At 39.2% G+C, this 26,762-nt stretch overlaps 1 protein-coding gene across 29 annotated transcripts in view; it reads right to left on the bottom strand.

The window, feature by feature from the left end:
* Positions 1-26,762, bottom strand: part of NCOR1 (nuclear receptor corepressor 1) — a 115,658-nt gene that overhangs the window by 74,777 nt on the left and 14,119 nt on the right. For all 29 annotated transcript variants that reach the window (XM_024979813.2, XM_024979819.2, NM_001193059.2 and 26 more), the window contains exons 2-6: positions 24,395-24,572; positions 20,829-20,968; positions 13,450-13,642; positions 7,912-8,094; positions 2,280-2,393 (exon numbers count right to left, since the gene is read on the bottom strand). In XM_024979813.2, the coding sequence (XP_024835581.1) occupies positions 2,280-2,393; positions 7,912-8,094; positions 13,450-13,642; positions 20,829-20,968; positions 24,395-24,502 (738 nt within the window). In that variant the 5' untranslated portion in view covers positions 24,503-24,572. The remainder of the gene's footprint in view (positions 1-2,279; positions 2,394-7,911; positions 8,095-13,449; positions 13,643-20,828; positions 20,969-24,394; positions 24,573-26,762) is intronic.

Here is a 26,762-nt window from a genome sequence, read left to right as displayed (position 1 = left end):
GGACCTCCACCCTGCCCCCTGGAGACCCCTGCTACCATCTAGGACCTACTGCACAAGCACCACCACAGCAGACAACTAGCAACAGCGGATACAAAAAGAATTTGTTTTTCTGATTTTATTTTTTATTTTTATTACACACTACAAAATACAATGCATGCTACACAATATACAGCATAATCTACTAGCAGGGATAGAAGAGCATAACTGAGTTGTTCTTCATCAACCAGGAAAACATTTCCTTAATCAATGTTCTCCAAACCCATTGACACATAAACGGTTTACTCCAGAGACACGCCTATCTCCATCAAATACCACTGATATGAATAACGGGCAACCCTTTTTTCCTTGCCCCTGTTACTGAACCTGTGGATGTGTGCGGTGGCCATTTCCGGGATGAACAAGCACATGCCCATGACGGCGATCCCGGGGAGAACCTCGAACCACATCGCAACGCCCTTCCGGAAGCCAAACACTCCCTTCCAGGTCCCTTAAAGGTGACCCGGCTTCGATCTCTTCCAGGTAAGCTCTGCCAAGAATTTGTTTTAAAAGATGATTTCTGTGGTTACTGAGTTAAAAACAATCTTCACTGTAAGTCTAATATTAACACAGATTTCAAGCTAGGTTCTTCTACACAGAATGTGTAACAAGCTGAGTGTATAAATGCTGAAGTGGCAAGAAGAGGTCCACAAGGAGCTTTCCGGCTCTGCTGATGGGCATCGAGGAACACGTACCACACTAACTAATGAAAAAGAGCACACACATAAATCAAACACAAACCGGATTCTCTGTCACATCCTAGTCAGGCAACCGCAGAACCCACTAACACTGGAACTGTTTATTAAGCCTGTAAGAGAAGGCTAATTAAGCAATTCAATCAATTAATAAATATCACTGGATTCAACATACTTGAAAAGTAACTCATACTAAGAATTCAGTGTTTTATAAAATCCTTTTCCATTATCACCAGCTCTGATCCTTATTTACTTTACCCTTGAGTCACAAATTGACCTGAAGCCAATCAGCCCACAGAAGTGCTTTATTGTTCTAGTGTGTTTTATAAAGCAGGAGACTTTCTATAAAAGTCTACCCTCCAGGCATGCCCTGAGGGATCCTCATCACTTACTCCACCCACTGCCTTTCACCCTCACTGGACTCACCTTCACGGAAGCTGTTCTGTCCAATAAATTGGACTGATTTTGAACCCAGTCAAGAAACTGGTAATTAACCCACATTTCTGCCTCCTGGTGACAATTACCATCATCTTGAGTATTGGGTGTCTGATGACTCAGTTATCCATCTATACACACACATCCATGCACCTGACTCCAAGATCACTCGTGTAAATGCTTACTTAATGACTAGCTCACAGCTGCTTTTCTCAAAGCCATTTCCTTTAGGATCTGGGATAATACGGCTGTAGGCTGCCTGTGTAAGATGCACTGATTCTGGTGACTCCACTCACAACAGGGCAAACAACTGAAACAACAACCCCCAACTTCTGCTGATGGTAGCCTTTAGCTGACAAGCCAGTTCTCTAACACGGTACATAAAGCACGAATTCTTCCTTCAACGGGGGCTTCTGGAAGACCCATGATAAGCAGCTCTGTCACAAGGTTCTATTCACATTAGGGGGAAGTTGGTTTTCCTTTAACTGCTAGTTCCTGGGCTGGATTCTGGTCAAAAACCAACTTCAACATCACAAAATTATTCATAGAATTGAGGTCCAGCTTTCCTAAATTCATGGACACTTTTTAATTATAAGCATGAAGAAATTGTTTTAATAGACCTAAAAAGGCAAAATTCTACCTAAAGGTCAGTGGCCTCACACTTTATAACTAAAATTCAAACTACACCCCAACTCTCAGTTCTGGATAATGCAAGTCATTCCCACATCCAATGACACATTCTCTACTACAACAGTGTACTTGGCATCAAATGTCGCTTATAAAGTGAAAAACCACAGAATGGCTGCATTGTGTGCTACACACTTACTTAACACTATACAACAGGAGATTTGGCTGATAACATTATACTGTTAAAAATAAGTATTTATACCATATAACATGAATATGAAATATTAAATAATTTAAGACACAACTATCAACTTTTCTTCAGTATGTAAAGAAAAGCACCAAGCTTCAAAATTTAAGAACATTAAAAAATTATAGCAGAAAGCAGGTTTTAATACAGTTAACATTACCACAGAACAGAGACAACTGGAGAAGGTATAGCCCAGTGGTCTTCAAGCCCTGAGCTGCCACAGAATGGTGTGAACTTACCCGGTTTTCATCATAAATAATCTGGACAACACTGCGGTGCTTCTGCTCCACAGGAGGGGGGGACACAGGCTTCTCGGGCTCTGGAGGCTTCGCGGCCTCCTCTTCAAGCTGTTGCTAAGAGACCCAGAAAGGGAGAGTCAGGCATCTGCTGCACGTCAGCCCCACCAGTAATTATTCACCAGAGACAACACGTGCTTCTGAGCAACGCTTCGCTGATTCTACAGGGTAATCACTTAACCAACAAGGGTCTAAGGACCCAAAGGCCCTAATGAACCCAACCAGATTTATTTTGACTAATAACTAAACAGCATAAGTCATCTTTTGATAGATAAACCCTTTCGTATTCTGATAAATTTAAAGCAAAATAATAAGGGAATCAAATAGCAAAGAGAGATAAGAGATAAGGCCTTCTTCAATGAACAGTGCAAAGAAATAGAGACGAACAATAGAATGGGAAAGACTAGAGATCTCTTCAAGAAAATTGGGAATATCAAGGGAACATTTCATGCCAGGATGGGCATGATAAAGGACAGAAACAGTAAGGACTAACAGAGGCAGAAGAGATTAAAAAAAGCAGCAGCAAGAGTACACAAAACTATGCAAAAAGGGTCTTAATGACCAGGATAACCACGATGGTGTGGTTACTCACCTAGAGCCAGACAACCTGGAGTGTGAAGTCAAGTGAGCCTTAGGAAGCACTACAATAAACAAAGCTAGTGGAGGTGATGGAATTCCAGCTGAGCTATTTAAAATCCTGAAGCATGATGCTGTTAAAGTGCTGCATTCAATATGCCAGCAAATTTGGAAAACTCAGCAGTGGCCACAGGACTGGAAAAGGTCAGTTTTCATTTCAATCCCAAAGAAGCGCAATGCCAAAGAATGTTCAAACTACTGGACAACTGTGCTCATTTCACATGCTAGCTAGGCTTCAGCAGGATATGAAACGAGAACTTCCAGATGTACAAGCTTGGTTTAGAAAAGGCAGAGGAACCAGAGATCAAATTGCCAACATTCCCTGGATCACAGAGAAAGCTAAGGAATTCCAGAAAAACATCTACTTTTGTTTCATTCACTAAGCTAAAGCCTTTGACTGTGTGGATCACAACAAATTGGTAAATTCTTTAAGAGATGGGAATACCAGACCACCTTACCTGCCTCCTGAGAAACCTATATGTGGGTTAAGAAGCAATAGTTAGAACCTTACATGGAACAAGTGACTGATTCAATATTAGGAAAGGAGTACGACAAGGTTATATACTGTCACCTTGTTTATTTAGCTTATATACAAAGTATATCATGTGAAATGTTGGGCTGGCTGAATCACAAGCTGAAATCAAGATTGTTAGAAGAAATATCAATAACCTCACATATGCAGATAATACCATTCTAATGGCAGAAAGTGAAGAGGAACTAAAGAGCTTCTTGATGAAAGTAAAAGAGCAGAGTAAAAAAGTTGGCTTAAAACTCAACATTCAAAAAACTAAGATCATGGCATCTGGTCCCATCACTTCTTGGCAAATAGATGGGGAAATAGTAGAAGCAGTGATAGATTTTGTTTTCCTGGGCTCCAAAATTACTGTGGACAGTGACTGCCACCATGAAATTAAAAGACACTTGCTCCCTGGAAGGAGAGCTATGACAGAACCTAGACAGCATATTTAAAAAGCAGAAGTCAGAGCTATGGTTTTTCCAGTAGTCATTACGGATGTGAGAGCTGGACCATAAAAAAGTCTGAGTGTCGAACTGATGCTTTTGAACTGTGATGCTGGAGAAGACTCATTAAGTCCCTTGGACGGCAAGGAGATCAAACCAGTCAAATCCAAAGGAAATCAACCCTGAATATTCATTGGAAGGCCTATTGCTGAAGGTGAAGGTCCAATACCTTGGCCACCTGATGTGAAAAGCCGACTCACTGGAAAAGACTCTATGCTGGAAAAAACAAGGCAGGAGGAGAAGGGAGCGGGCAGAGGATGAGAGGGTTAGATAGCATCACTGACTCAATGGACATGAATTTGGGCAAACTCCTGGAGATAGTGAAGGACAAGGAAGCCTGGCGTGCTGCAGTCCATGGAGTTGCAAAGAGTCAGACAAAACTTGGCACCTGAACCACAACTTAAGTAAGAGAATCTAAATGTATGAAGGTATTGCATCTGCCTCTATCACAAGGACCCTCTGTGTCCCTGGAATAATGCTGTTCTGCCTTATAGACACACAGTACCTGCTAATGTCTGGCAGAGAGAGCATGGTAGAACACTGAAGGGTTAACCCTTAACTCAGCACAGCACCACCCTCTACCCCACTCCCCCATCAGACTTTATATTCTACAGTGAGGAGGCAGCAAACTCAAAAGCACATGAACTGCTAGTGTGTGCAGCCACAACACAGGAGGCTGTGTGAAATACTCTGCCCAGGTTGGACCTAGGGTCACCCTTTACAAGGAGTTTGATCCAACGACCCTTTCTAGTTCTTACCTCAATCTGGAGCAAGTATACAAACCCCTCATATGTGAAGTGGGGATATTCATCCTACCTAACACACAGCTTTCTGAGTGGATTAAAGGACTCAGTATATGTCAAGCACAACTATAAATGGTCAGTGAGTATCACCTACTGAAGTAAGTAGGGACTGAACTTGGTTCACTGCTTTTTGTCTTCCATCACTCCAACTGATACCTAGTAAATGCTCAACAAACAGCTACATGGATATAATATAAAAGGCATTAAGGTTAAAGGTGGTAAGTCTACTAAAAGCCCAGTGGAAAAAGATTACCTACATTTCCAAGTAAGACTGAGAGTCAGGTTCCTCATCATGTAAGTCAGACCACACCCAATGAAAGGATAAAAATCCTTCAAGAGGGAAGCTTTGAGTTCCACTTCCACTTTGGAACAGAAAGGACTCATGCAACCTCAAACGATCATTCTCATGTTAATGAGGTCTCCAACCATGCCCTTTTATTCCTTTGCTCAGAAGGCCTTCTTTTAGAATGTCCATTAAGTAGGTATAGAGAAAGAAATAAACAGGTTTCAGGAAATCACATTTTGTTCTTCACAGTTAAGTAGCCCTGGGACAAAACCACAGACAGACACCAGACAAGCTCATAGATTCAAACAGACTGGTGGTTGCAGGGGCAGGCAGAGATGGACCAAATGGGTGAAAGGAGTCAAAAAGTATAAGCTTCCAATTATAAAATAAGTAAGGGATGCAGATGTAAACTATAGTTGACCATAGTTTGGTGACTATACTGAACAACAGTTTATTGTATAGTTGAAAGTTGCTGAGAGAGTAGATGTTAAAAATTCTCATCAAAAGAAAAAAAAATCTGTAACCATATATAGCGAGAGATAGTTAACTAGCTTTACTGGGGAGATCATTTTGCAATGTATGTAAATATAAAATCATGATGCTATATAATGTCAATTTTACCCCAATTTTCTTTTAAACTGAGAACTACTAGGGAAAAGAGATAAATCAAAAATCCAGATATCTACTATATTTCTACATCAATACCACAAAGAACACTAAAGCCCAGAAATCAGTCCAAACCTGATTTATAATAGAGCTAAAAGTGCAGCTGGAAAAGGATGAACTTTTTAATAAATTAATAATATGGGGGAAAAAGTATTGACTTTTATCTTGAGGCAGACATAAAAATTCAACTTCTGGTAGATTAAGAATAATGTGATGAGAAACTATAAAACTTCTTAAAAGATGATAAACTCTTTTAATGATCCCAGGGTAGTCACATACAAAAACTACAGAAATTCTGTTCACCAAAAATGCTGACCTAAATCTAAGAGCTAAAACTATAAAACCCAGAGAAGAAAACACAGGTATAAATCCTTGTGACCTTGGATTAGGCAACGAGGATTATGGTTCTTAGATATGACACCAAAAGCACAAGTGATGAAAGAAAAAATAAACTGGACTACATCACAGTTAAAACTGAAAGCTTTCTGCCCTGGTGTGACTCCACCCTGCTCACAGCCCTCTGCAAGTACAGTCACTCACCTCTGCCCACCCTCTCTCCCACCTACAGGTGTGCCCCTGGGGCCCTGGAACCAACTTTCAGTTGTCAACTAAAGACCAACAAAGATGACTTTAAAGTGGATAATGATGAAGATGAGCAGTTATCTTGAGATAGGTCAGTTATACTCAGCTTGGACTCTGTCTCCTTTTCCTCTCTCCAGAGAGGTCAGTTCCAGGGCTGGTGCAAAGGATGAAGCGCACACTGCTAGAGCAGAGGTGGTCCCAACGAAGCAGCCCTGGCCGTGCTAATTTGTCCCTGGGGAGCTGAACGGCACCTGTGGTCCAAAAGTGGTTCAGGGCTTGTAGTTATTAGTGGACAGCTCTTAGAAGATGCAGAAGACGACGAAGAGAAGGACGTGAAACTCTGGAGTATATCTGCAAGTGGTAGCAAGGTTCCACAGAAAACAAGCAAAACTTGCTAATGAAAAGGAAGCTGAAGAAAAAGCTCCAGTAAAGAAATCTATACAAGACACTCCAGCGAAAAAGGCACCAGATCAAACCAAAATGGAATAGATTCAAAACCATCAAACATCAGGAACAAAAGTCAAGAATCCTTCAAAACATACAGTAGCCTGCCAGACTCCTCTGTCCATGGGATTTTCCAGGCAACAATACTGGAGTGGGTTGCCATTTCCTTGTCCAGGGGACCTTCCTGACCCAGGGATCAAACCCCTATCTCCTGCATTGCAGGTGGATTCTTTACCGCTTGAGCCATCTAGGAAGCCCTCAAAACACAAACACTCACTCACAAACTTCCTAAAACACCAAAAGGATCTAGTTCTGGAGAAGACATTAAAGTAAAACTGCAGGCAAGTCTAGGAAAAAGCACGATGAACAGTCCTCATAAATTAAGACAGGGAGAGAGGAAAAGGAGACAGAGTCCAAGCTGAGTATCACGAGCAATTCAGACCAAGTTTTCTCCTTTAACCTCAATTCCCTCTCCTGATTTACCCCACCACCACCCACCAGGCTGGAAGCAATCTCACTCCTGCTTCATAAAGCACTTGTGTTTGATGGCTATGATTCAGCAAATCTTATACTTTGCTTTCTATTACTTATTCATTTGATTTATCTCCTTGACCATGTTTTAATCGCTTTTATATCTCCTTAGATGCTCAATAAGAATTTGAACGAATCAGAGGAAAAAACAGTTTTGTACATCAACAAACACTATCAGGTTAGTGAAAAGACAACTCACAGAATGAGAGAAAATATTTGTACATCATATATATGAATATTCAGAATACATTAAGAACTCTTACTCAACAATAAAAAGACAACCCAGCTTTAAAAAAAAAATGGGCAAAGGATCTGAATAAACAGTTCTCTAAAGAAAATATACAAATGACCAACACGCACATAAAGAGATATTCATCACTGGTCACTAAGGAAATTAAAATTAAAACCACAATGAGATACCACTTCACATGCACTAGGATAGCTATTTAAAACACTGAAGAAGAGAGAGGGAAACCCTCCCTCAGACACTGCTAGTGGAATTTAAAATGGCACATCAACTAAAGTTAAAAATATGGAAAGTTCAACACTCTTCTTTAAGGAGACAAACATTCCGAGAACGTACTAAGCAGTAAAATCAAACACTTACTTGTTTTTTTTTCAGTTTAAGGATCTGCTGCTCTACTTTCGCAATTTCTCGATCTACACGATCCATACTCTGTATTAACTCTTCCTTTGAAAGTTTTGAAGGTGAAGCATTTTGATCATCCCCACATGGTTGCCCAGAGATTGGAGAGGAAGGAGCTTCATGTTTGACTCCAAATGCTGGGTCCTTTAAAGAAGAAAATCAAGAACAAATGGTTTCTCACTAAAGATCAATGTCAGTATCAAGAGTCTCTTAACGGGGACTTCCCTGGTGGTCCAGTGGCTACGACTCTGGCTCTCAATGCAGGGGGCCCGGGTTCAATCTCTGGTCGGGGAACTAGATCCCACATGCCACAACTAGAAGATCTCACGTGCTGCCACTAAGACCCAGTGCAGGCAAACAAATACATAAAACAAATAAAAATATTTTTAAAAAAGCACAATGGGTTCATTAAAAAAAGATTCTCTTAACGGAAAAAAAGTGCATTTTAAAACCTAGCAAAGCCATGTGTGCTCCCTTTCTACACAGTAGCCTATGGCAGCAATTTTCTCCCTTCTTCCCAGTCACCCTCCCTCTCTCACACACACACACTCACACACCACCAATGTTCACAGTTCAGACAAATCACTGAAGATCCTAAAAGCTATACGGATTGAGGTGTTTAAGTGGCCAACCAGCCTTTACTACAATACTGAGTGAGACATACAGAGAATTTCTGCAGAAATAATGATGCAATCACAACAAAGGAAGATGCCAATTCCTCAGCCATTTTGTTGTAATGTCACTCCAAAACGTCTGAACACACGCACTCTGTGTGCCCACCCAACTTAACAGCTACAAATGGCCATTCCTATCAAAAGGTTTCAGGCTTTCCAAGGGCTACTACTGATGTACAGAAGTCTGGGGAATGACCTAGAACTTTTGTTGCTTTGATCACCCTCAATAAAGAGCAACTAAGCCTGCCCGTCTCACAGAACACGTAACATCTCTCCAGCCAAATGCACCTCCTCACTCCAGCTCCATACTGAGCAGGGACTACAGTAGACTGAAGGCCTCCACCCAAAACCTACCACCCTGCCAATACACACATGCACACTCGCACAGCCTACTCATCCCCAGTACAAGGTGAAGATGTGAGCAATACTGCAAAGCATATGAATTTCAGATTAAGACAATGGTTCTCTTTAGGCTGTAAGAAGTCTAGAATAAGCACAGTTCATAAGACCAGAGGGCCCTCAATGTATTAAACAACAACTAAGTAACTGTGAGAAATCAATAGCTCTAACCAAGAATGCACTTAAATATATCCAGATAGTTGTTCCAAAACACCATGGAACAGAGATTAACTAAAACATAACATGTATATTCCTGAAAAATCTGATATTCTGTAACATAATATAGCTAAATTAAGGCTTCTGGGGAAAATGGAATTATAGTTATTAAAACCTGTAAACTTTGCAAGCAGAGCATTAACAAAAGAGCAATTCTAATAAAATAATACTGTCAAAGCTCCAATACCATTTGCATTCAGACTACAGTCAATCCTTTGATAGCTGTAAACCCTGTAGTTTGTGCCTCCTCTGTTAATCCTTCAGGTCATTTGCTTCCAGTTCAAAACAGCACACTTCATCATAATGTTAATAAAAATCAGATTTGCAGTATAAAGACTTTGCTGTTGTTTAGTCACTAAGTCATAGCTGACGCTTTGTGACCCCATGGACTGTAGCCCACCAGGCTCCTCTGTCCATGGGATTCTCCAGGCAAGAATACTGGAGTAGGTTGCCATTTCCTTCTCCAAGAGATGTTCCTGACCCAGGGATCAAACTCATGTCTCCTGAACTGGCAGGCAGATTAACCTTTAAAAACATAAAAGGACAGGAAAAAAGGTCTCACAGTTTCTTTTCAACATTCCAATCTTCATTAATTAGTTTAACACTGACAAGCAGAGCAGTTCTTGAATTCACTAAGCTAGCTACTACCTGCACTAAATGAAAACCACTGATAGATGCAGACTTTTCAAATCTTTTAAGGTCTTCATCTATCTAGAAGGCTAATTCCTAATTATGAAAGCTTGATCTTGAGAGCTCTAAAACATTCATGTCCAACAATCATTCACCATGGATTTCCATGTTACATTAACATCATTCTCTTACATATGCATATGAGATCATCTGTGTTGCAAACACATGTAATACCAAAACAGATTACATTTCGACTCAGCAGATTTTGAAAATCCTCCTCAGGTGATCTGTCTGACCTATGCCCTAACAACTACTATTACAGATCAATATTTCCCACTGACTTCATCTCTAGTTAAATATTTAACAAAAAACAAATTCCTGTTTACAGTGCCTATCATCTGACAGGCACTAGGCAGAAAGGTAAACAAAACAGGCTTGCCATCAAGGAGTTTCTAATTTTGTGCTGGGACATTCTGTTAGCTATTTGAGGGGGGAAAGTTAAATTTCTATCCCACATATCACAACGAAAGCCAAATAATATTTATATGAGATTTATTAACAAATCACAAGTAGCCTCAAACAAAAGGTATTCATATTATACTGAGTACAGGAAAGTCAACAGCAAAAGACATTAAAAAAAGATTGATGAATCAAAATAAAGAACAATTTTCTCTTTAACAAAATAGGAATAAATTTACAAGGCAAACGGGAAAAATAATTTGCACAACATGAACTCTAACAACTCAACATAAAATAAAAAACGCATCAACAGAAAACTAGGCAACATACGAAAAGCAATTCATAAAACAGGAAAAAAGGAAAAACAAATAAAAAATGTTAAATTTTAATAACAAGCAAATAAATGCAAGTTAAAAATTTATCATACTAACAATGATCTTTTTAAAGACAGTAAATATGGGGTTTCAGTACAGACACACAGCTACTGGGTGCCCTTACATCATGCTGTCAGCAGCAAGAACTGGTTTTCCACCTTTTCAGGGCAAACTGGATACACCCAGGAATACTTTGAAATACACTAACAGGAATTTACCTTAAGGAAGTAAATAAGAATGTAAACCAAAAAAATGAACCTAGGGAATCCCCTGGTGGCCCAGTGGCTAGGCCTCCACACTTTCTCTGCTGAGGGTACAGGTTTGATTTCTTGGTTGGGGAACTAAGATACCACAAGCTGCACACAAAAAAGAAACGAACAAAATCAAGCTAAGAAAAATATGTCATTATTCTAATGAACAAGCAGGTAACCTACATATGTGACAAGTAAGTTATTTTATATCCATATATGGAGTATGACTGAAAATACAACTGTAAACTTGAGGACACAAAATGAACGCAGAACATATTTAAGCAAAAATAAAGTCATACACAAAGCACAAAATAAGCACAATAAAATATGCACAATTATTAACGACAAACTGGTGAGACAAACTTTTTCCTTCAAGCTTATCCAATTTCATTCTTCTATAAGTGAAGAAAAAAAACAACAAATGCTAACCCTTTCAAAATCCCAACTTCTAAAATAAAAGGAAAGTCATGACTTACACCTTGGGCGGGAAAGAAACAGGACTAGGAATCACAGGTCATTAGTTTTCATTTCAACTCAGGAAACACTACCTAGGTCACTTAGTTTTTCTTAACATCTGTCTCTCTACTATAAAATGGAAATTAGCTATACTCTCGTCTAAAACAAATGAAGTTTTAAGCTCTCTGCCAAAAAAAAATCTATAGCTATAAATTACATTTGTGTTCATTTATTCAGCCTTGCAAGAAGACCTTTATTCATTTCTTTCTTTCCTTCTTTGTTAAATGCTGCAAACATTCCTTATAAACCCACATGACTATAATACAGACATGGTGAAGTGGGTCCCAATATTCCTAGAAGCTTAGTTCATTTCTAGCTCATCACAAAGAGCTTTACCCACCCAACTTACTATTTTTAAAATTTCGAATTTACATAAGAGTTGAGAGACTAGTATAATGGATTCAATTACCCTTCATCTAGCTTCACTAATTGTAACATTTTGCTGTATTTGCTTGATCTCTCTGTATACATATACATATACCTACCTTTTTTCCCCAGTTGATCTATTTGAGAATAAAGTGCAAACATATTTATTGTTTTTTTTTTTAATTTAAATCACTATTCGCTCCATAAAAACTCAAAGAAAATGTGTGGGTATTCAGTTATCTGATATCAGGGTGGAAAGGGCCACTAGCCCTAAAGGTAAACAAACATTTTTGGAAAGAGATTTAAGAACAAAAAAGCAAAGAAAAAGATATTAATATATGATAGTAAAAGGGTTAATACTTTCTGTTAAAAAAGCATTTTAATGAATTAGGTTATTCTTTCTAAAACAAATATTTATTCTGTACCTACTAAGTGCCAGGTAATTCCTGATCTGAAGATCTAATGACAAGCAAGATAGTTAAATACAATAAAATGAAAAGTATAATACAGAAACATGCACGTCACCAAAGAAAGGCAAGTAACAATAAACAAAAAAGGAAAAGAGGTATGATCTTAATAGAACATGCTCATAAACCCACAACACATATTGTTTGAAATATCCTGAGATCACTGGAAGGACTGATGTTGAAGCTGAAACTCCAATACTTTGGCCACCAGATGCGAAGAGCTGACTCATTTGAAAAGAGCCTGATGCTGGGAAAGATTGAGGGCAGGAGGAGAAGGGGACAACAGAGGATAAGATGGTTGGATGGCATCACCGACTCAATAGACATGGGTCTGGGTGGACTCCGGGAGTTGGTGTGAGACAGGGAGGCCTGGCGTGCTGCAGTTCATGGGGTCACAAAGAGTCGGACACAACTGAGTGACTGAACTGAACTGATTGCTGTTGTTTAGCCACTCAGTCATGTCCAACTCTTTTGCAACCCCATGAACTACAGCCCACCAGGATCCTCTGCCCATAGCATTTCCCAGGCAAGAATCCTGGAGTGGGTTGCCATTTCCTTTTCCAGGGGATCTTTTCCCAACCCAGAGATCGAACTGGCATCTCCTGAATTAGAAGGATTCTTTACCACTGAGCTACTGTCTGGAAGCCCGTCATGAGATTATAGCTCATATTAAAAGTAGTTATTGCTAAGAGAATAAAAATTTTTCTTTACAAAAATTATAAGCATACTTAAACCTTACCTAAAACATGTCTTCTCCCATGTAGTAAGTTAATAAACTGCAACTGAATTTAAGGGGATTATTTAAAATTCAATTTAAAAGAACTGTGACAGTCTTGAGTAGCTCTGACTACATTTTACAGCCCAGCAAGCTGGTACAAAATGCTTGAGAGTCATTCAATAGCCATTTTTCTTTACAGCAGTCCTCAGATTGTTTCTCATTTACCAAAGAGTCAAAAGTACTGACTTTAAAGTCTGGAGTATTAAGTTTGTGGCTTTTTAGTTTTGTTTAAACAAAATTTTTACTTTCCCACAGCACTAACCTTTGGTGAATGGAATAACTGGTTTTTCTTTTAGGCACTGTGCCTGAATATGGCTAAACACACATTTCAGACCGACAACTCCACAGGGTAAGAGAACAAATATTTACCTTCTTAGCATCTGCAGAAGACCTCAACCCTTCTGGCAATGTGTGCACTAAAGGTAAGACCGCAGCGCTGACCCGCTGGAAATGGGAATCAGAAAGCTGCTCCAAACGCGGTCTCTTGGAGTCCAGTGAATCATGATCCCCTGGGGAAGGGCCTGGGTGAAACTGCTCATATCCAGTTCTCCTTTCTTGAGGCCTAACACACACAGAGAAAAGAATCACTCAAAAATGTTTAAGTAATGTACAACTTCCTGCTAATACCCCTGGTTGAACTTTGAAATGAATGAGCAGTTACACTTACTTTCAAAATGAAACCACCCCCACCCCAGGAGAACACATACCTCACTATTCAGTCTTATTAAAGTTCTGAAAAGAAAAGTTTCTTCTTTTCTACTAGAAAAGGGGAGGTAGGAGTAGAGGTGGTAAAGTAGCAAAAGATGCAATAGAAGATTCAACTTGCAGAAAATTTAAAAGGTGCTAAAGAATATCCATAAAATAATTATTTTTAAATCCATGCCATAACAACTGAAGTAATATAATCTAGACTAGAAGAGCCACCCTTTTCAATCAATAATAAAAGCAAGAAGGGAAAAAAAAATCTTTCAGCAACTGCCACATGGAAAGATAAATGCCTTGAGTTGTGAGGTATTATCAAGACTTGAAAACAAGTGTCTTGAGTGGGAATACAATACTGCTTTGAACATGTAATTCTAACCCCAAAACAGGCTTTCTGTCTAATTTCCCCAAGTACCTAAGTATCTTGAAGGTCAGGAATCTGGTTTCAATTTCCTTACACGATATACTGTACAGAGTATTTACAAAGTATTTCCAGACGCGACATTTTACTTGTGGCCAAGGTTTAAATGAACATCTCACAAAACAACTTTCCATTTTGAAGTTAATCATGGGGTTTTGTTTTTAGTATAGGTGATAAAACAAACCCTGAGGTTGATAATTTCATTATACTTCAAAAATCTGAAATCTCATTCAAGACATAAGATCCCATTGTCTCCTTAAAATTCACAGTATCACAAAAAATACTGCAATAGAAAGTTTCAGGAATAAGACAAGGAAGACAGTTTTAGCCACTTGTATTCAATATCATATTGGGAGTTCTTATCAGAATATTAGGCAAGAAAAATAAAGAAGCATCCAAATTGAAAAGGAAGAAGTCAAGTATTTCTATTCACAAATGATATGATCTCATATGTGGAAAACTCTCAAGAAACCACAAAAAATGTTAGAGCTAATAAATGAATAGGGTGAAAATTATGAGATTAAAAAAAATCAACATGTAAAAATCAGCTGTATTTCTATACATTGACAATGAATAATCTGGAAATGAAATTAAGAAAACAATTCCACGCCCCCCCCCAAAAAAAATTCCATTTATAATAGCATCCAAAAGAATAAAACAGGAGTGAATTACACCAAGGAGGCCCAAGACTTACACACTGAAAAATCACAAAACACTGCTGAAAGAAATTAAGGAAAATTTAAATAGTAAGACATCCCATTTTCATGCACTGAAAGACAATATTGTTAAGATAACAATACTACACAAAGCTAAGTACACATTCAACATAATCTCCAGCAAAATCCCAACAGAGTTTTTTTGAGACATTAAAAAAAAAAATCATAAAATTCATGGAGATGGGAATTCCCTAGTGGTCCAGTCGTTGACTCAGTGTTTTCACTGTCATGGGCCCGGGTTGGATCCCTGGTCAGGGAACTAAGATTCCACAAGACAGCTGGCTCAGAAAAAAAAAAATTCATGTGGAATCTCAAGGGATTGAAAACAGCCAGAACTGTAGAAAAAATATAAAGTTGGAGAACTCACACTTTGCAATTTCAAAATTCACTACAAATATACAATAATCAAGAGCACGGTACAGCCAGAAGGGCAGACCTACAGACCAACAGAATACAACTAAGAACCTAGAAATAAACTCTCACATCTCAGTCAGCCTCACCAAGGCTGTCGAGACCCTCCCACAGGGCAAGGACAATCTCTGCAACAAACAGTGCTGGAGAACGGAATTTCCACACGCACAACAATGAAGTTGGACTCACAATGGATTAAAAATCCAAAACTTAAAAACTCCTAGAAACAAAATATAGGGAAAATCTCCTGACCTTGGACTTAGTAGTGAATTCCTGGATATCACACCAAAGGTAAGGCAACAAAAGAAAATGTAGACAATTGGACTTCATCAAAATAAAAAATTTTAGTACATCAAAGAACACTATCATGAGAATGAAAAGACAAACTACAGAATGGGAGGAGATATTTGAAAATCATGCATTTGATAAGGCTGCAGTATCCTATCTGATGTCCACATTCCTTCTCCCCAGCTCGCTCTCTGACACATTCTCTCTGCTTCAGTCTATGCACCTCAAATCCACCCTCCACAGAGCAGCCAGGGGCAATCAGATAAAGGCCATGCTCCTGGATGCAGCACTGAAAACCAGGGCTGCTACTGGCCTACTTGGAGATTTTGTGTGGAACTTCTATAAGCAAATGCAACCCTCTGGGGCCCCTAGCTGCGTCCCCCCAACTGGGCACCGCTGTTCAGGACACAATCCACAAAAGCTAACTTCCAAGGATCACATTTTACCTCCAGCCACTCTGCCTGGGAGACTGACCAAAGCCAGTGGGTGAGGTGTACCCACAGCTGGAGGAGAACTCCAGGAAGACAGGGCACAGGACAATAAGAAAAACAGTATTGAAAGCTCTCACTCCATCAAGAAATCAAACTATTCCCCATTTCAGCTTGCCAATTCTTTTTACAACAAAACTACTCATGCATAAATAAATACATAATTTACCATTTAAAATTTCAGAAAAAAATTTAAATGAACTATGAAAATCTTGGTGAAAACAAATACAATTTTTTGGGAGTTAAGCATGAAACACGCATCTTTAACAAAGTACTTACCTTTTAAAAACTAATACTGTATGATGGCGTGGCCACTTTGTACAGTCTGGTAGTTTCCCAAATGGCAAACAAAAGGGGCCAGCACCTAATCCAGCAGTCCCACTCCTAGTATGTGACCAAGAAAAGGGGCATATGGAACTTCCCAGGTGGTGCTAGTGGTAAAGAACCTGCCTGCCACCGCAGGAGATGACGGAGACAGGGGTTTGATCCCTGGGTGGGGAAAATCCCCTATGCACCCCAGGATTCTTGCCTGGAGAATCCCATGGACAGAGAAGGCTGGTGGGCTACAGTCCATGGGTCACAAAGAGTCAGACACGACTGAAGCATGCCCGTGGAGTATAAAGGGGTATATGCTGCTGCTGCTGCTAAGTCGCTTCAGTCATGTCCGACTCTGTGCGACCCCATAGACAGCAGCCCACCAGGCTCCCCCGTCCCTGGGATTCTCCAGCCAAGAACACTGGAGTGGGTTGCCATTTCCTTCTCCAATGCATGAAAGTGAAAAGTGAAAGCGAAGTCGCTCAGTCGTGTCCGACTCCTAGCGACCCCATGGACTACCAGGCTCCTCCGCCCATGGGATTTTCCAGTCAAGAGTACTGGAGTGGGGTGCCATTGCCTTCTCCAAAGGGGTATATAGACAGCCACAGAAAAATCTGTGCTTGGATGTTCACAGTAATATTATTCACAACAGTCACAAAGTGCAAACAACTCAAATAGCTATCAACTGATGAACAGAAAAATAAAATGTAGTACTTCCAAACCAACCAAAAAAAAAAAAAAAAAACCCACCAGATTTCATACTAAAATATCTCTGCAGACTCTTAAATTTAAAATTTTCTACATTTTACTGACTTTCATCATCTATTAGTACCATCTTTAAATAGCTTTAAAGCAAATTTATCAAATGGATTTTTTATTGTAATAAACCTTCACTTAGGGGTAATACAAAGTTCATAGTTATTTAAAATACTGGCCCATGAAGATCAATCAGAATTATAATTTATTGTGTTTATTCCCAGCTGAGGGAGACTCTTGTCCAAAACAAAATTAATTTCACTTAAATTTTAAAATGTATAAATATGAGTTGACCTCTGTGAATTTCTGATTCTCTGAAATTCTCTTTTACAGTATCAGAGAAATCTGATTCTCTGATTCTCTTTTATAGTATCTGAAACTACCTCAGTTGTTCTGTACCTACTTAATTAAACATCCAAATACTTTAGATGTTGTGTGTTAGTCGCTCAGTCATGTTCGACTCTTTGTAACCCCACAGACTGTAGCCCACCAGGTTTCTCTGTCCATGGAATTCTCCAGGCAAGAATACTGGAGTGGACTGCGACTCCCTTCTGGGCTAATTTTTCCAGTGAAATCTAGAAAACATGATGAATGATATTCACACAGAAATAACTCTTTTTGTGAGTGCTGTGTTTATAAAATAATAAACAATTGCTAACAAAAAAATTCCAGGAATATATTAACAGAACTAAGTAGCAAATCACCCCAAATCCCACCACATAGCAATAGCTGTAATCAGGGGTGAGTTTCATTACCAGACATCCTTTATTTCTACATACAGATGTATGGACATACAGGTAAAAATAAAACAGAAGAATCACATAGAGTGTTTTTTAAATACAGAATATTTGGTTTATTTTTATACAGATACATATATGAGAAAAAATAAAATAAGGCTTAAAAATGGAAGGAATTACTACATTCCAGTTAAATATTCCTTTACTGCAAGAAATCAGTTCCTTAAAAATTCTTTCTACAGGGTGAAAGTGAAAAGGGTAAGGAAAATAATTATGAAAAGCACTGAGAAGAATTTTTTTTAACCCGTTTTCCTTTTTAGAAGTCATCAAATCACTCCAGGCACACTTTTCAAACACATATCTTTAAACATTCTCCCAATACTTATCGTATCTCTGATTTGGGGCACTTATATTATTTTACTTTGTCAAGATTTAGTACTAACATCCGCTAAGGAACCATGATTCCATGATTCCTGGAGATGTCTCATATGGAACCTCCACTTGCATGGGTTTATGGCTACTGTAATCCTTTGACCATGGCTTCCATTCCTTATTCAACTGGATTCCATCTCTGTGAAATTCTTCAAGAAGCTTTAAATACTCAGTGTTTTCATGTCTAAAAATGTCTGCCTATTGCTTTTAAACATGTCTGATATAATATTTTTGGATCTCAATTTCTTCTCCTCAGAACTTTGTAGCTATTACTCTGTCAGATTCTTTTCTCTTATTGAGGACTTGTTCTGCTTGCTGGATTCCTGATTATTTTACTTATCCTTAAACTTTAATAATAATTCAACCAGGATCTGTCTCAGTATTGACCATCCTGTGTAAATTTTTCCTGGAGCAAGGTATGTCCTATTAACCTACAGATTTCTTCCCTCATGTTAAAGGGGAAAAAAGGTGTTTGTTTTTTTTTTTAATTATGAATATCATTTTCTTTCCCTTACTAGGTCCTCCACCTAGGAAACACATGTGCTTATAACATGTTGGATGATTTTAATTTGCCCTCCGTATTTATCCACCTCTTTCTAATTGCTTTGATTTCTCTGTCCTTTTCTTCTGCCTTTACTGTGATCATCTCAAGACCTTTCTTCCAGAACAAAGGTCTGACTTTCAGCCACATCTATCTTATCCCTTGTTCCTTCTCACTTTATACACAGAATTTAAAATGTGGCCCTGGGGGCAAAGGAATGTCCAGTCTCGCTTTATCTGATACGGTTGTCTTATTTTGTTTTTAAATACTTCATTATTAATTTTAAGTTCTTAAGTGCACAGCATTCATGGGGCATGTTCTTTGTTTTTCATCTTCTTACACACAATGGTTTTTGTTTTTGGAACAGTGCACTGCTTGAGTCTTCCTTTCCAGGAGTATGCTTTCCTGGTTCATGGCATCCTTTACCCTCCTGCTCAGGTAGACTATGAGCAGCCTTACACAGACTCTCTCTGTGGTACAGAATGGGGGTGGGGGGTGGGGGTGCGGTTTCCTTGCTCATCTCCACCTTGCCTGGTATGCATTTATCTACAGATGGAGGACTGGATATGGCTTTCTATATAATTCTCTACAGCCTAAGGAAACAAGAGAAATGGGGCGAGTCAGGGGAAAACTCAACTGGGGCTGTGATCCTTAGCCTTGGCTCCACCAGTCAGCCATGTAACCAGTTCTGAGGGCTCTGGCTCAGCACTTTGCAAAGTGGCACCTATAACTATCCTTACCACAGGATGGCATAATGAGGATTCCTAAGTCAACCGATCACATCACCACTTCCACTTGCATTTTCCCAAATCAGGGGGAATCATGAGAAATCCTAGGACTGTACTAACCTTTCTTTCTTCAACACTGCTTCTTTGACAGTAGAAGCAGGAATTAGGAGGCCAAGTTGTACAAGATTCTTCTCATTCCTTCCTCGAATAACACTCTTCCAAGTTTATGGCAGTGGCTATATCCTTTCCTTCTTTATGTGCAGGGTGCATTTTTAGCCCTTTCTTAAAAAAAACTATCTTCGTATATTTGCTAGACAGCAGAGGAGAGTGATCTGATTTCTCTCCATAATCTTCGCCAAGAAATGCATTTTACAGTGATTTTAAACATGGCTGAATAATTTCAAACTTTTTACCATCTTAAAACCTAAACAATAAACATACTTTTTAAAATAGGAAATTAGGTTCTTTATAAAACTTCTAAAACGAGGACTCAAGAAAGGTGATTTACTAAAGACAGTTATTATATTTCAAGATACTTTAGATTAAGAGTGAGAATGGGAAAAAAAACATGGGGCGGGGAGGCGTGGAATTGAGTAAAAGACCGCAGAGACAGTAAGGACACTGGAGAGAACGAGTATCTGACATGGATGAGACCAACATCAGCTGACAAAATACCCACCATCCTTTGCAGACAATGCCTTGTTATCCTCATTTTTACAGGTAGAAATCTAAGGTCTGAGGAGTCTAAATCACTGACTAGCAACCCTGGCTGTGAATAAGAAAGACCTGGGCCTAATCCCCAAGACTAATTTAATTATTCTAAGATAAGATTGGGTATCAAGCTCTTCAATCTCCCCAGGTGCTCCTAATATGTAAGGTGAACAGAGAACACCAGCTTATACAATGTGACCAAGGCCCCAAGAGCTGACCAGGATTCAAATCTAGGTCTATTGGACTGCCCTCTGTACAGCATTAACTCTGAATTCTGGAAACAAGGTTTTAAGAATTTATAAACTATTATTGACAACTACTCCAAAAGGTCAACAAATATAAAAGCACTCAAAATACAACTGTAAATGACCGAGCACAATAAGACTATTAAGACTAAATTTAACACTGAATTGAAAGTAATAAAATAAATGACACACATGTGGAGTTCCCATATACTCCCCAAGTTCAGTCCTGGGTGAAAACACGAAAGAGAACCTGTTACCTGTCAGAACCCGGGTGAAACTCTGAAAGTAGGGAAGGCCTCCTGCGAAGCTGCTGCTGCTGCTGCTGCTGCTGCTGCAAGAGCTGTGACGCCTGACTGACTTCAAGATGAGAAGAACGGTAATCAGGGACCGCAAATTCCTGGTAGTATAATAGTCACACGTTAATTATTAACCAACAAGCAAAAAGCATCATGCAGCCAAACCAAGGGCAAATGTACAAAGGCAGTTATGGTCCAATAGGCATGGGAAGAAGCAGCAATGGTGATTTCAGTGCTTCACTGACCTAATTCTCTTCCCATAACCTAACCACAATTAATCAACATTAATTGTGTATCACTCAAAAGAATTCAAAATGAAATTTCGTGTTCAACCTGTGTTTGATTTATTCTTCTAATAACGAATCACAGTAACTCCTAATCTGTATTATTTACTTAGTAGGATCTCAAACCCATGTGTGCAATATGAAATCCTAAAAAGTATTCCTATCTTAAATTTAAAATGGATAAGCTGGAAGGGTCACAGAAGCCATCTAGTTAAACCCATGTATAGTGACAAGTGAAGAAACAGAGGTCCAGAGATCAGCATGCTAGTTAAGAGTAACAGTTTCCCTCATTCTAGGTGGGTGTTTTTATGTTTATCTTCCTATTTTTTGAACGACACATGTAAAGGGCAAATACAAGCAAAGACAGCACTGAGGGATTTTCTCAGAACACAGTAGAGCACAAAGATAGAGGAATTACAGAAGAAAAGTTAGAAATCTCAGCTACAGTAAAAGGCCCTAACATTCAATATCCATCCACAGGTGAGAGGCAATATTCTAAGAAATAAAAAAGCAGCATTTCTCAGAAGTTAGAAAGGACTCAGTCCTCTCCTCAGGTTTCAAAGGGCCTAAGAGAAAAGTTGAGCATACTTTAAACATTAAACCAGAATGTTTTAAAATTAAATTTAAATTTAAAATTAAAATCAGAATTTTAGAAAACCAATGATAGAAAACTATCAGTCATAAGACAGAAAAACTTGGTTTCCTACAAAGTAAGAAGGATCATAATTGAAAAAAGACTTCTCATCAGCAACACTGACTAGAACAAAACAGACAAATACATATTCCAAGTTCAGAGGAAAACAAATCTGGAACCAAATCACCAAGGGAGTTAGAGAATGATTTCCTGAAATATGAATTTGGGTTCCCTTAAGTGCTTGGCTGAATTCCAATCTGTAATGCATAAGGAGAGCACAGTCCTGTCTTTAAAAGGCTGGACCAAGAACAACTTCCGAAGAAAGAACTATTGGAATGATAAAACAAGCAATTCCCAGAGCTCCCATAGGGCCAGTAAGAGTGAAAGTCGCTCAGTCCTGTCCGACTCTTTGCAACCCCATAGTCTGGAGCCTGCCAGGCTCCTCTGTCCATGGAATTCTCCAGGCCAGAATACTGAAGTGCGTAGCCGTCCCCTTCTCCAGGGGATCTTCCCAACCCAGGGATTGAACCAAGGTCTCCTAGATTGCAGGTGGATTCTTCACCAACTGAGCCACCAGGGAAGCCCTACACATGGCCAGAACTCATTCAAATTTCCTCCAGCCAGTGACAAGAAACCTCACTGAATACAGAAGACATTTAGTAGATACCCCAGAAGAGAAAAGTTCAGAAGTGGAGAATAGGGTTTTCCTGGTGGCTCAGTGGCAAGGAAACCACCTGCCAATATGTAGGAGACAAGGGTTCGATCCCTGGTCTGGGAAGATCCCACATGCCCCAGATCAACTGAAACCCATGCACCACAACTATTGAGCCTGTGCTCTAGAGTCTGGGAACCACAACTGCTGAGACCTCATGCCCTAGAGCCCCTGCTCCACAACAAAGAACACTGCAATGAAAAGCCTGCGCACCACCACTAGGAAGCAGCTCCCACCTGCCACAACTAGAGGAAAGCCCACGCAGCATCAAAGACCCGGCAGAGCCCAAAATAAACAGATAAAATTAGTTTTAGTTTTTTTACAAAAAGAAAATACAGGGGGAGGGAACATTTCCCAAGCTAACACTCCTAACAGGCTGAATGCTGTCCTCTTAAGATCAGAAACCAGGCAAGAACGTCCACTCTCACCTTCTACTCAACATGGGACTCGGGGGGCTTGGGGCGGGTGGGGGGTGGGGTGGGGGGGCGGTGCGTCTAGCCAGTGCAATAAATAAGAAGGAGAACAGACACCTAGTGTGGAAACAGCAAAGCAAAGCTGTCTTTATTCTCAGGTTACAGTATCATCTACACAGTTAATCCTGGGGCATTCATAAAAAAGCAGGAAGTAACAAGTAATTTTGCAGGATACAAAATTAATATACATAGCAGCAGTGAACTGAAAACTGAAATTTAAAAAGCAGTACCAGTTACAACCCAACAAAAATACTAAATATTTAGGAATAAATGTGACAAAAGAGGTTCATGATCTGTACACTGAAAACTAAGTGACTGGATACATACACAAATTGTGGTATATCCATATCCACCAATAAAAAGAAATTACCAAGATGTGCTAGACACAGATATATTTCAAAAATATGAGACAGAAAAGAAGCCACTGACAAAAGCGTTCATGTGAAATTCAAGACAAAGGGAATCTGTCATGATGGGAAGCAGATGGGTATCCTGGGAGCTGAGGTCTGTAGGAGGTGGGGGAGGGGGCCTGAGCTGGAGAGGGAAAAAGGGAACTTCCTGGGGTGGCAGAAATGCTCTCTCTCTTCATTTTGGTGGTAGTCTTATAGGTGTATGAAGCTGTCAAAACGTACACATACAATGAAATGTTATTATATATAAACTAAACCCAAAGTTGATTTAAAAACAGCAGCAGCAACAATAAGCTAGGAAATCAGTAATCAGATAAACAGCATTGAGGCAGTAAGGACACATAACCCAAAGTCAACACCTAACCACGGTTAAGAACCTCAGCGAAGAGTAGAGAGTGACTTTCTCAACCAAAAAGGGCATCTGCAAAAAAACGTGAAACTAAGGACCATTTCATCTCTTCCCATCTCTTTTTTTCAAAGCTTACACCCATGGCCCTGGCCTGCTCCAAGCTGGTAATTTCATCTTTTTCACAAGGTAAAATAATCACACAAACTCATCTTCCTATTATCAAATCTCTCAAGAAGGTAGAAGTTCTTTAATAGGTCACAAATAATACCAGTAGCTACATGAACACACACATAGAAAATCTAAGCTCAAGACCTGGCTCTCACTCAAGACACCAAGTCTTCCATCCAGCTTAATGCTCAACGAGAACCTGGCACATAAACATAGGTCTTAACTTAGAAACTCTAGGTCACTGACACTCTATCAACAACTCCTACCATCAGAAGCAGAGACATGGCCAACTCCTGGAATCTGGCATAAAGCCACACTAAGAAGATAAATATAATTAATCCTTAACCTTTGAGAATGGTTCCTGCCATTAAATATATATATACACACACACACATATATATAATTGTGTTTGGTTTCTGATCAACAAATGTATTACATAGGAAAAGTAGAGAGAAACATAGAATACATGTGCAATTTGCGTGATGTCTGTTCCTTACCTGCTGGTGGCGGGTGCTGGGAAAGGTGTACTGAACAGAGTGGGGAGGATACCGACTTTGTTCTGTGCTGAATGCTCCTTGGTTGGGAGGATAACCTGAACTTGACATTATCAGTACGGATGTCCTCACCAGGTTGTGAGATCAAGTGCAACAAACAATCATGCTTCTAGGAAATCACCTGTACAGGATGGGGAAAAAACAGAAATGATAAGAACTAACTCACCAAGAGTGCTTCTAATAACTTATAACCATAGCTGCATAAACAAAACCACTATTATCAGTAAAAGCTTTCTCCCGTATATTAATACTTACTCAATATAACAGAAGTTACAAGGGCTTTAAAACCAGAAATGGGTCTTTTCCTCTATACTGAGAAGAAGGTTTCTTAACATATCACAAATAAAACCAGTAGCTACATAAAGTGAACACATAAAATCTTAGCTCAGGAGCCAGCACACAGCAGCAGCTCAGTAAATACCTTTCTTTCAATAATTATCTGAGACACGAATATTAAACATTACAAAAACAAAAATCTATGGCTGTAAAACTGTAAAAAGTCAATTATTAAAAGGATTCAGGAATAGTTACAAGGTTAGGTGTTTGTGCAGAGGAAATATTGTCTTTATTCAATAATTTGGCCCCAGAATGACAGCCTAAGAAGACACTAGGGATAGAAACGCTTTCAAGGAAGAAAAACGAGAGCCTATCACTTCAAGAAAACTACTGCCCCCTTTTTTTTAAATTAGAGTTTCAAAAAAACCTGTATCCGCCACCATTAGCCTAGCAGCTTCCCCACATTTAAAGACTTTTCCAGCAAGACTGGTGGTGATATTAACAAATGTTGAGGTTTTGATATTACACAATGAAATTTAAAGATCTGCATAACTCAATGAATCAATATTTTCCAAATGACCAATACAGAATTATAAGATTATGCATAAATAAAACATTTTAAGTCAAAACATTTTACCACAATAAGTTGCAAGACAAACCAATAAATGTTTAATGTGACAGAATATGAAAGGTTTACTGATATGGCTGCAAATTCTACACAGTAATTAACCTTCAAAACCTTACCACTTGTCTGGTTTGGGTATGATATCAAAGAATACCCCCAGTTATCTTAAAAAGCTATCAAAATACCCTTCCCTTTTCCAAATACATATCTATATGAGGCTAGCTTTTTTTCATAAGCTTCCATCAAAACAAAGTATCACAGGACTAAAACACAGAAGAAGAAATGAGAATCAAGCAATCTTCTTTTCAGATACTGAAGAAGTCTGCAAAAATGTAAAACAATGTCACTCTTCTCAAACTTTGCTTTATTTTGGAAAATACATTACATTAACATTTGGGCTTATATTATTTTTAAATAAATATCTTTTGAATTTCCCCATTTTAATAGCTAATATGGTAAATATCAACATATATAATCCACATAAGCAAAAGCTCTTTGGAGTCCCAAGTAATCTTTATGGGTATAAAAGGAGTCTTGAGACCAGCAAGTGTGATGGTCGCTGGCCTAGAGAATTAGGTCGTCTCCAGACAGACTGACAGCCACAGAGGTGGGTCGCGCCAGGTCCCTGACTCCTCCTAGAGGCCCTGGCCCTGTCAAAGTGTGGCTTCAACCCAATGTTTGTGTCAAGTAAACCACTCTATGGGGCAGGGTTGTACCAATCAGATTCCCCTCCAGGTATCTGAACTGAGAAGGTCAGTTATTGCCAAGTGGTCAGAGTGGGAGTGAAGATGAGCCAAAGGACATGTCAGAGCAGTTGGAGAGGAGCGGAGGACGTCAGCCTAGACACGGGCCAGAACAGGATGCAAAGAGCAGGGGTGCCCCTGAGACACACCAGGAACTGCCTCTGACACTGTGTTCCAGAATCAGCTCCCAGGAGGAGGTACTGTGCTCCTTTCCTTCTCCCCGGATTCCTGTTCAACTGCCTACGTAGTCTCACAGTGAGTCCTCTTTGCTTAATACAGGTGGAATAAGTGTTTATATCTTAATATCACAAGATCTCAAGTCCCCAAATAACTACACAAACCTTGGAATACTCTAAATGTAAGGTCCATCAACTGATGAGGAACTGATAGATAAAATCGGGTATATTCACAAAAGGGATTATTATTCTGCCATGAAAAAAAAAAAAACAAAGCATGATACATGCTATAGATTGAACAAACTCTGAAACATAACGTTAAGTATAAGACACCAATCATCAATGACTGTGATTCCTTTCATACGAAAGTCCAGAACAGCCAAATCTATAGTGACAGAAAGTAGATTAGTGGCTGCTTAGATATACTGAGATATATATATAAGAAAATAAGAAAAAATGATCACAACAGAAACATAAAACATGAGAACATG

The sequence above is a fragment of the Bos taurus genome, chromosome 19 (genome assembly GCF_002263795.3).
Source record: "Bos taurus isolate L1 Dominette 01449 registration number 42190680 breed Hereford chromosome 19, ARS-UCD2.0, whole genome shotgun sequence".
NCBI classification, from domain to species: Eukaryota; Metazoa; Chordata; class Mammalia; order Artiodactyla; family Bovidae; genus Bos; species Bos taurus.
Note: the sequence above shows the minus strand (reverse complement) of the source record. Positions and strands in the feature narration are given on the sequence as shown.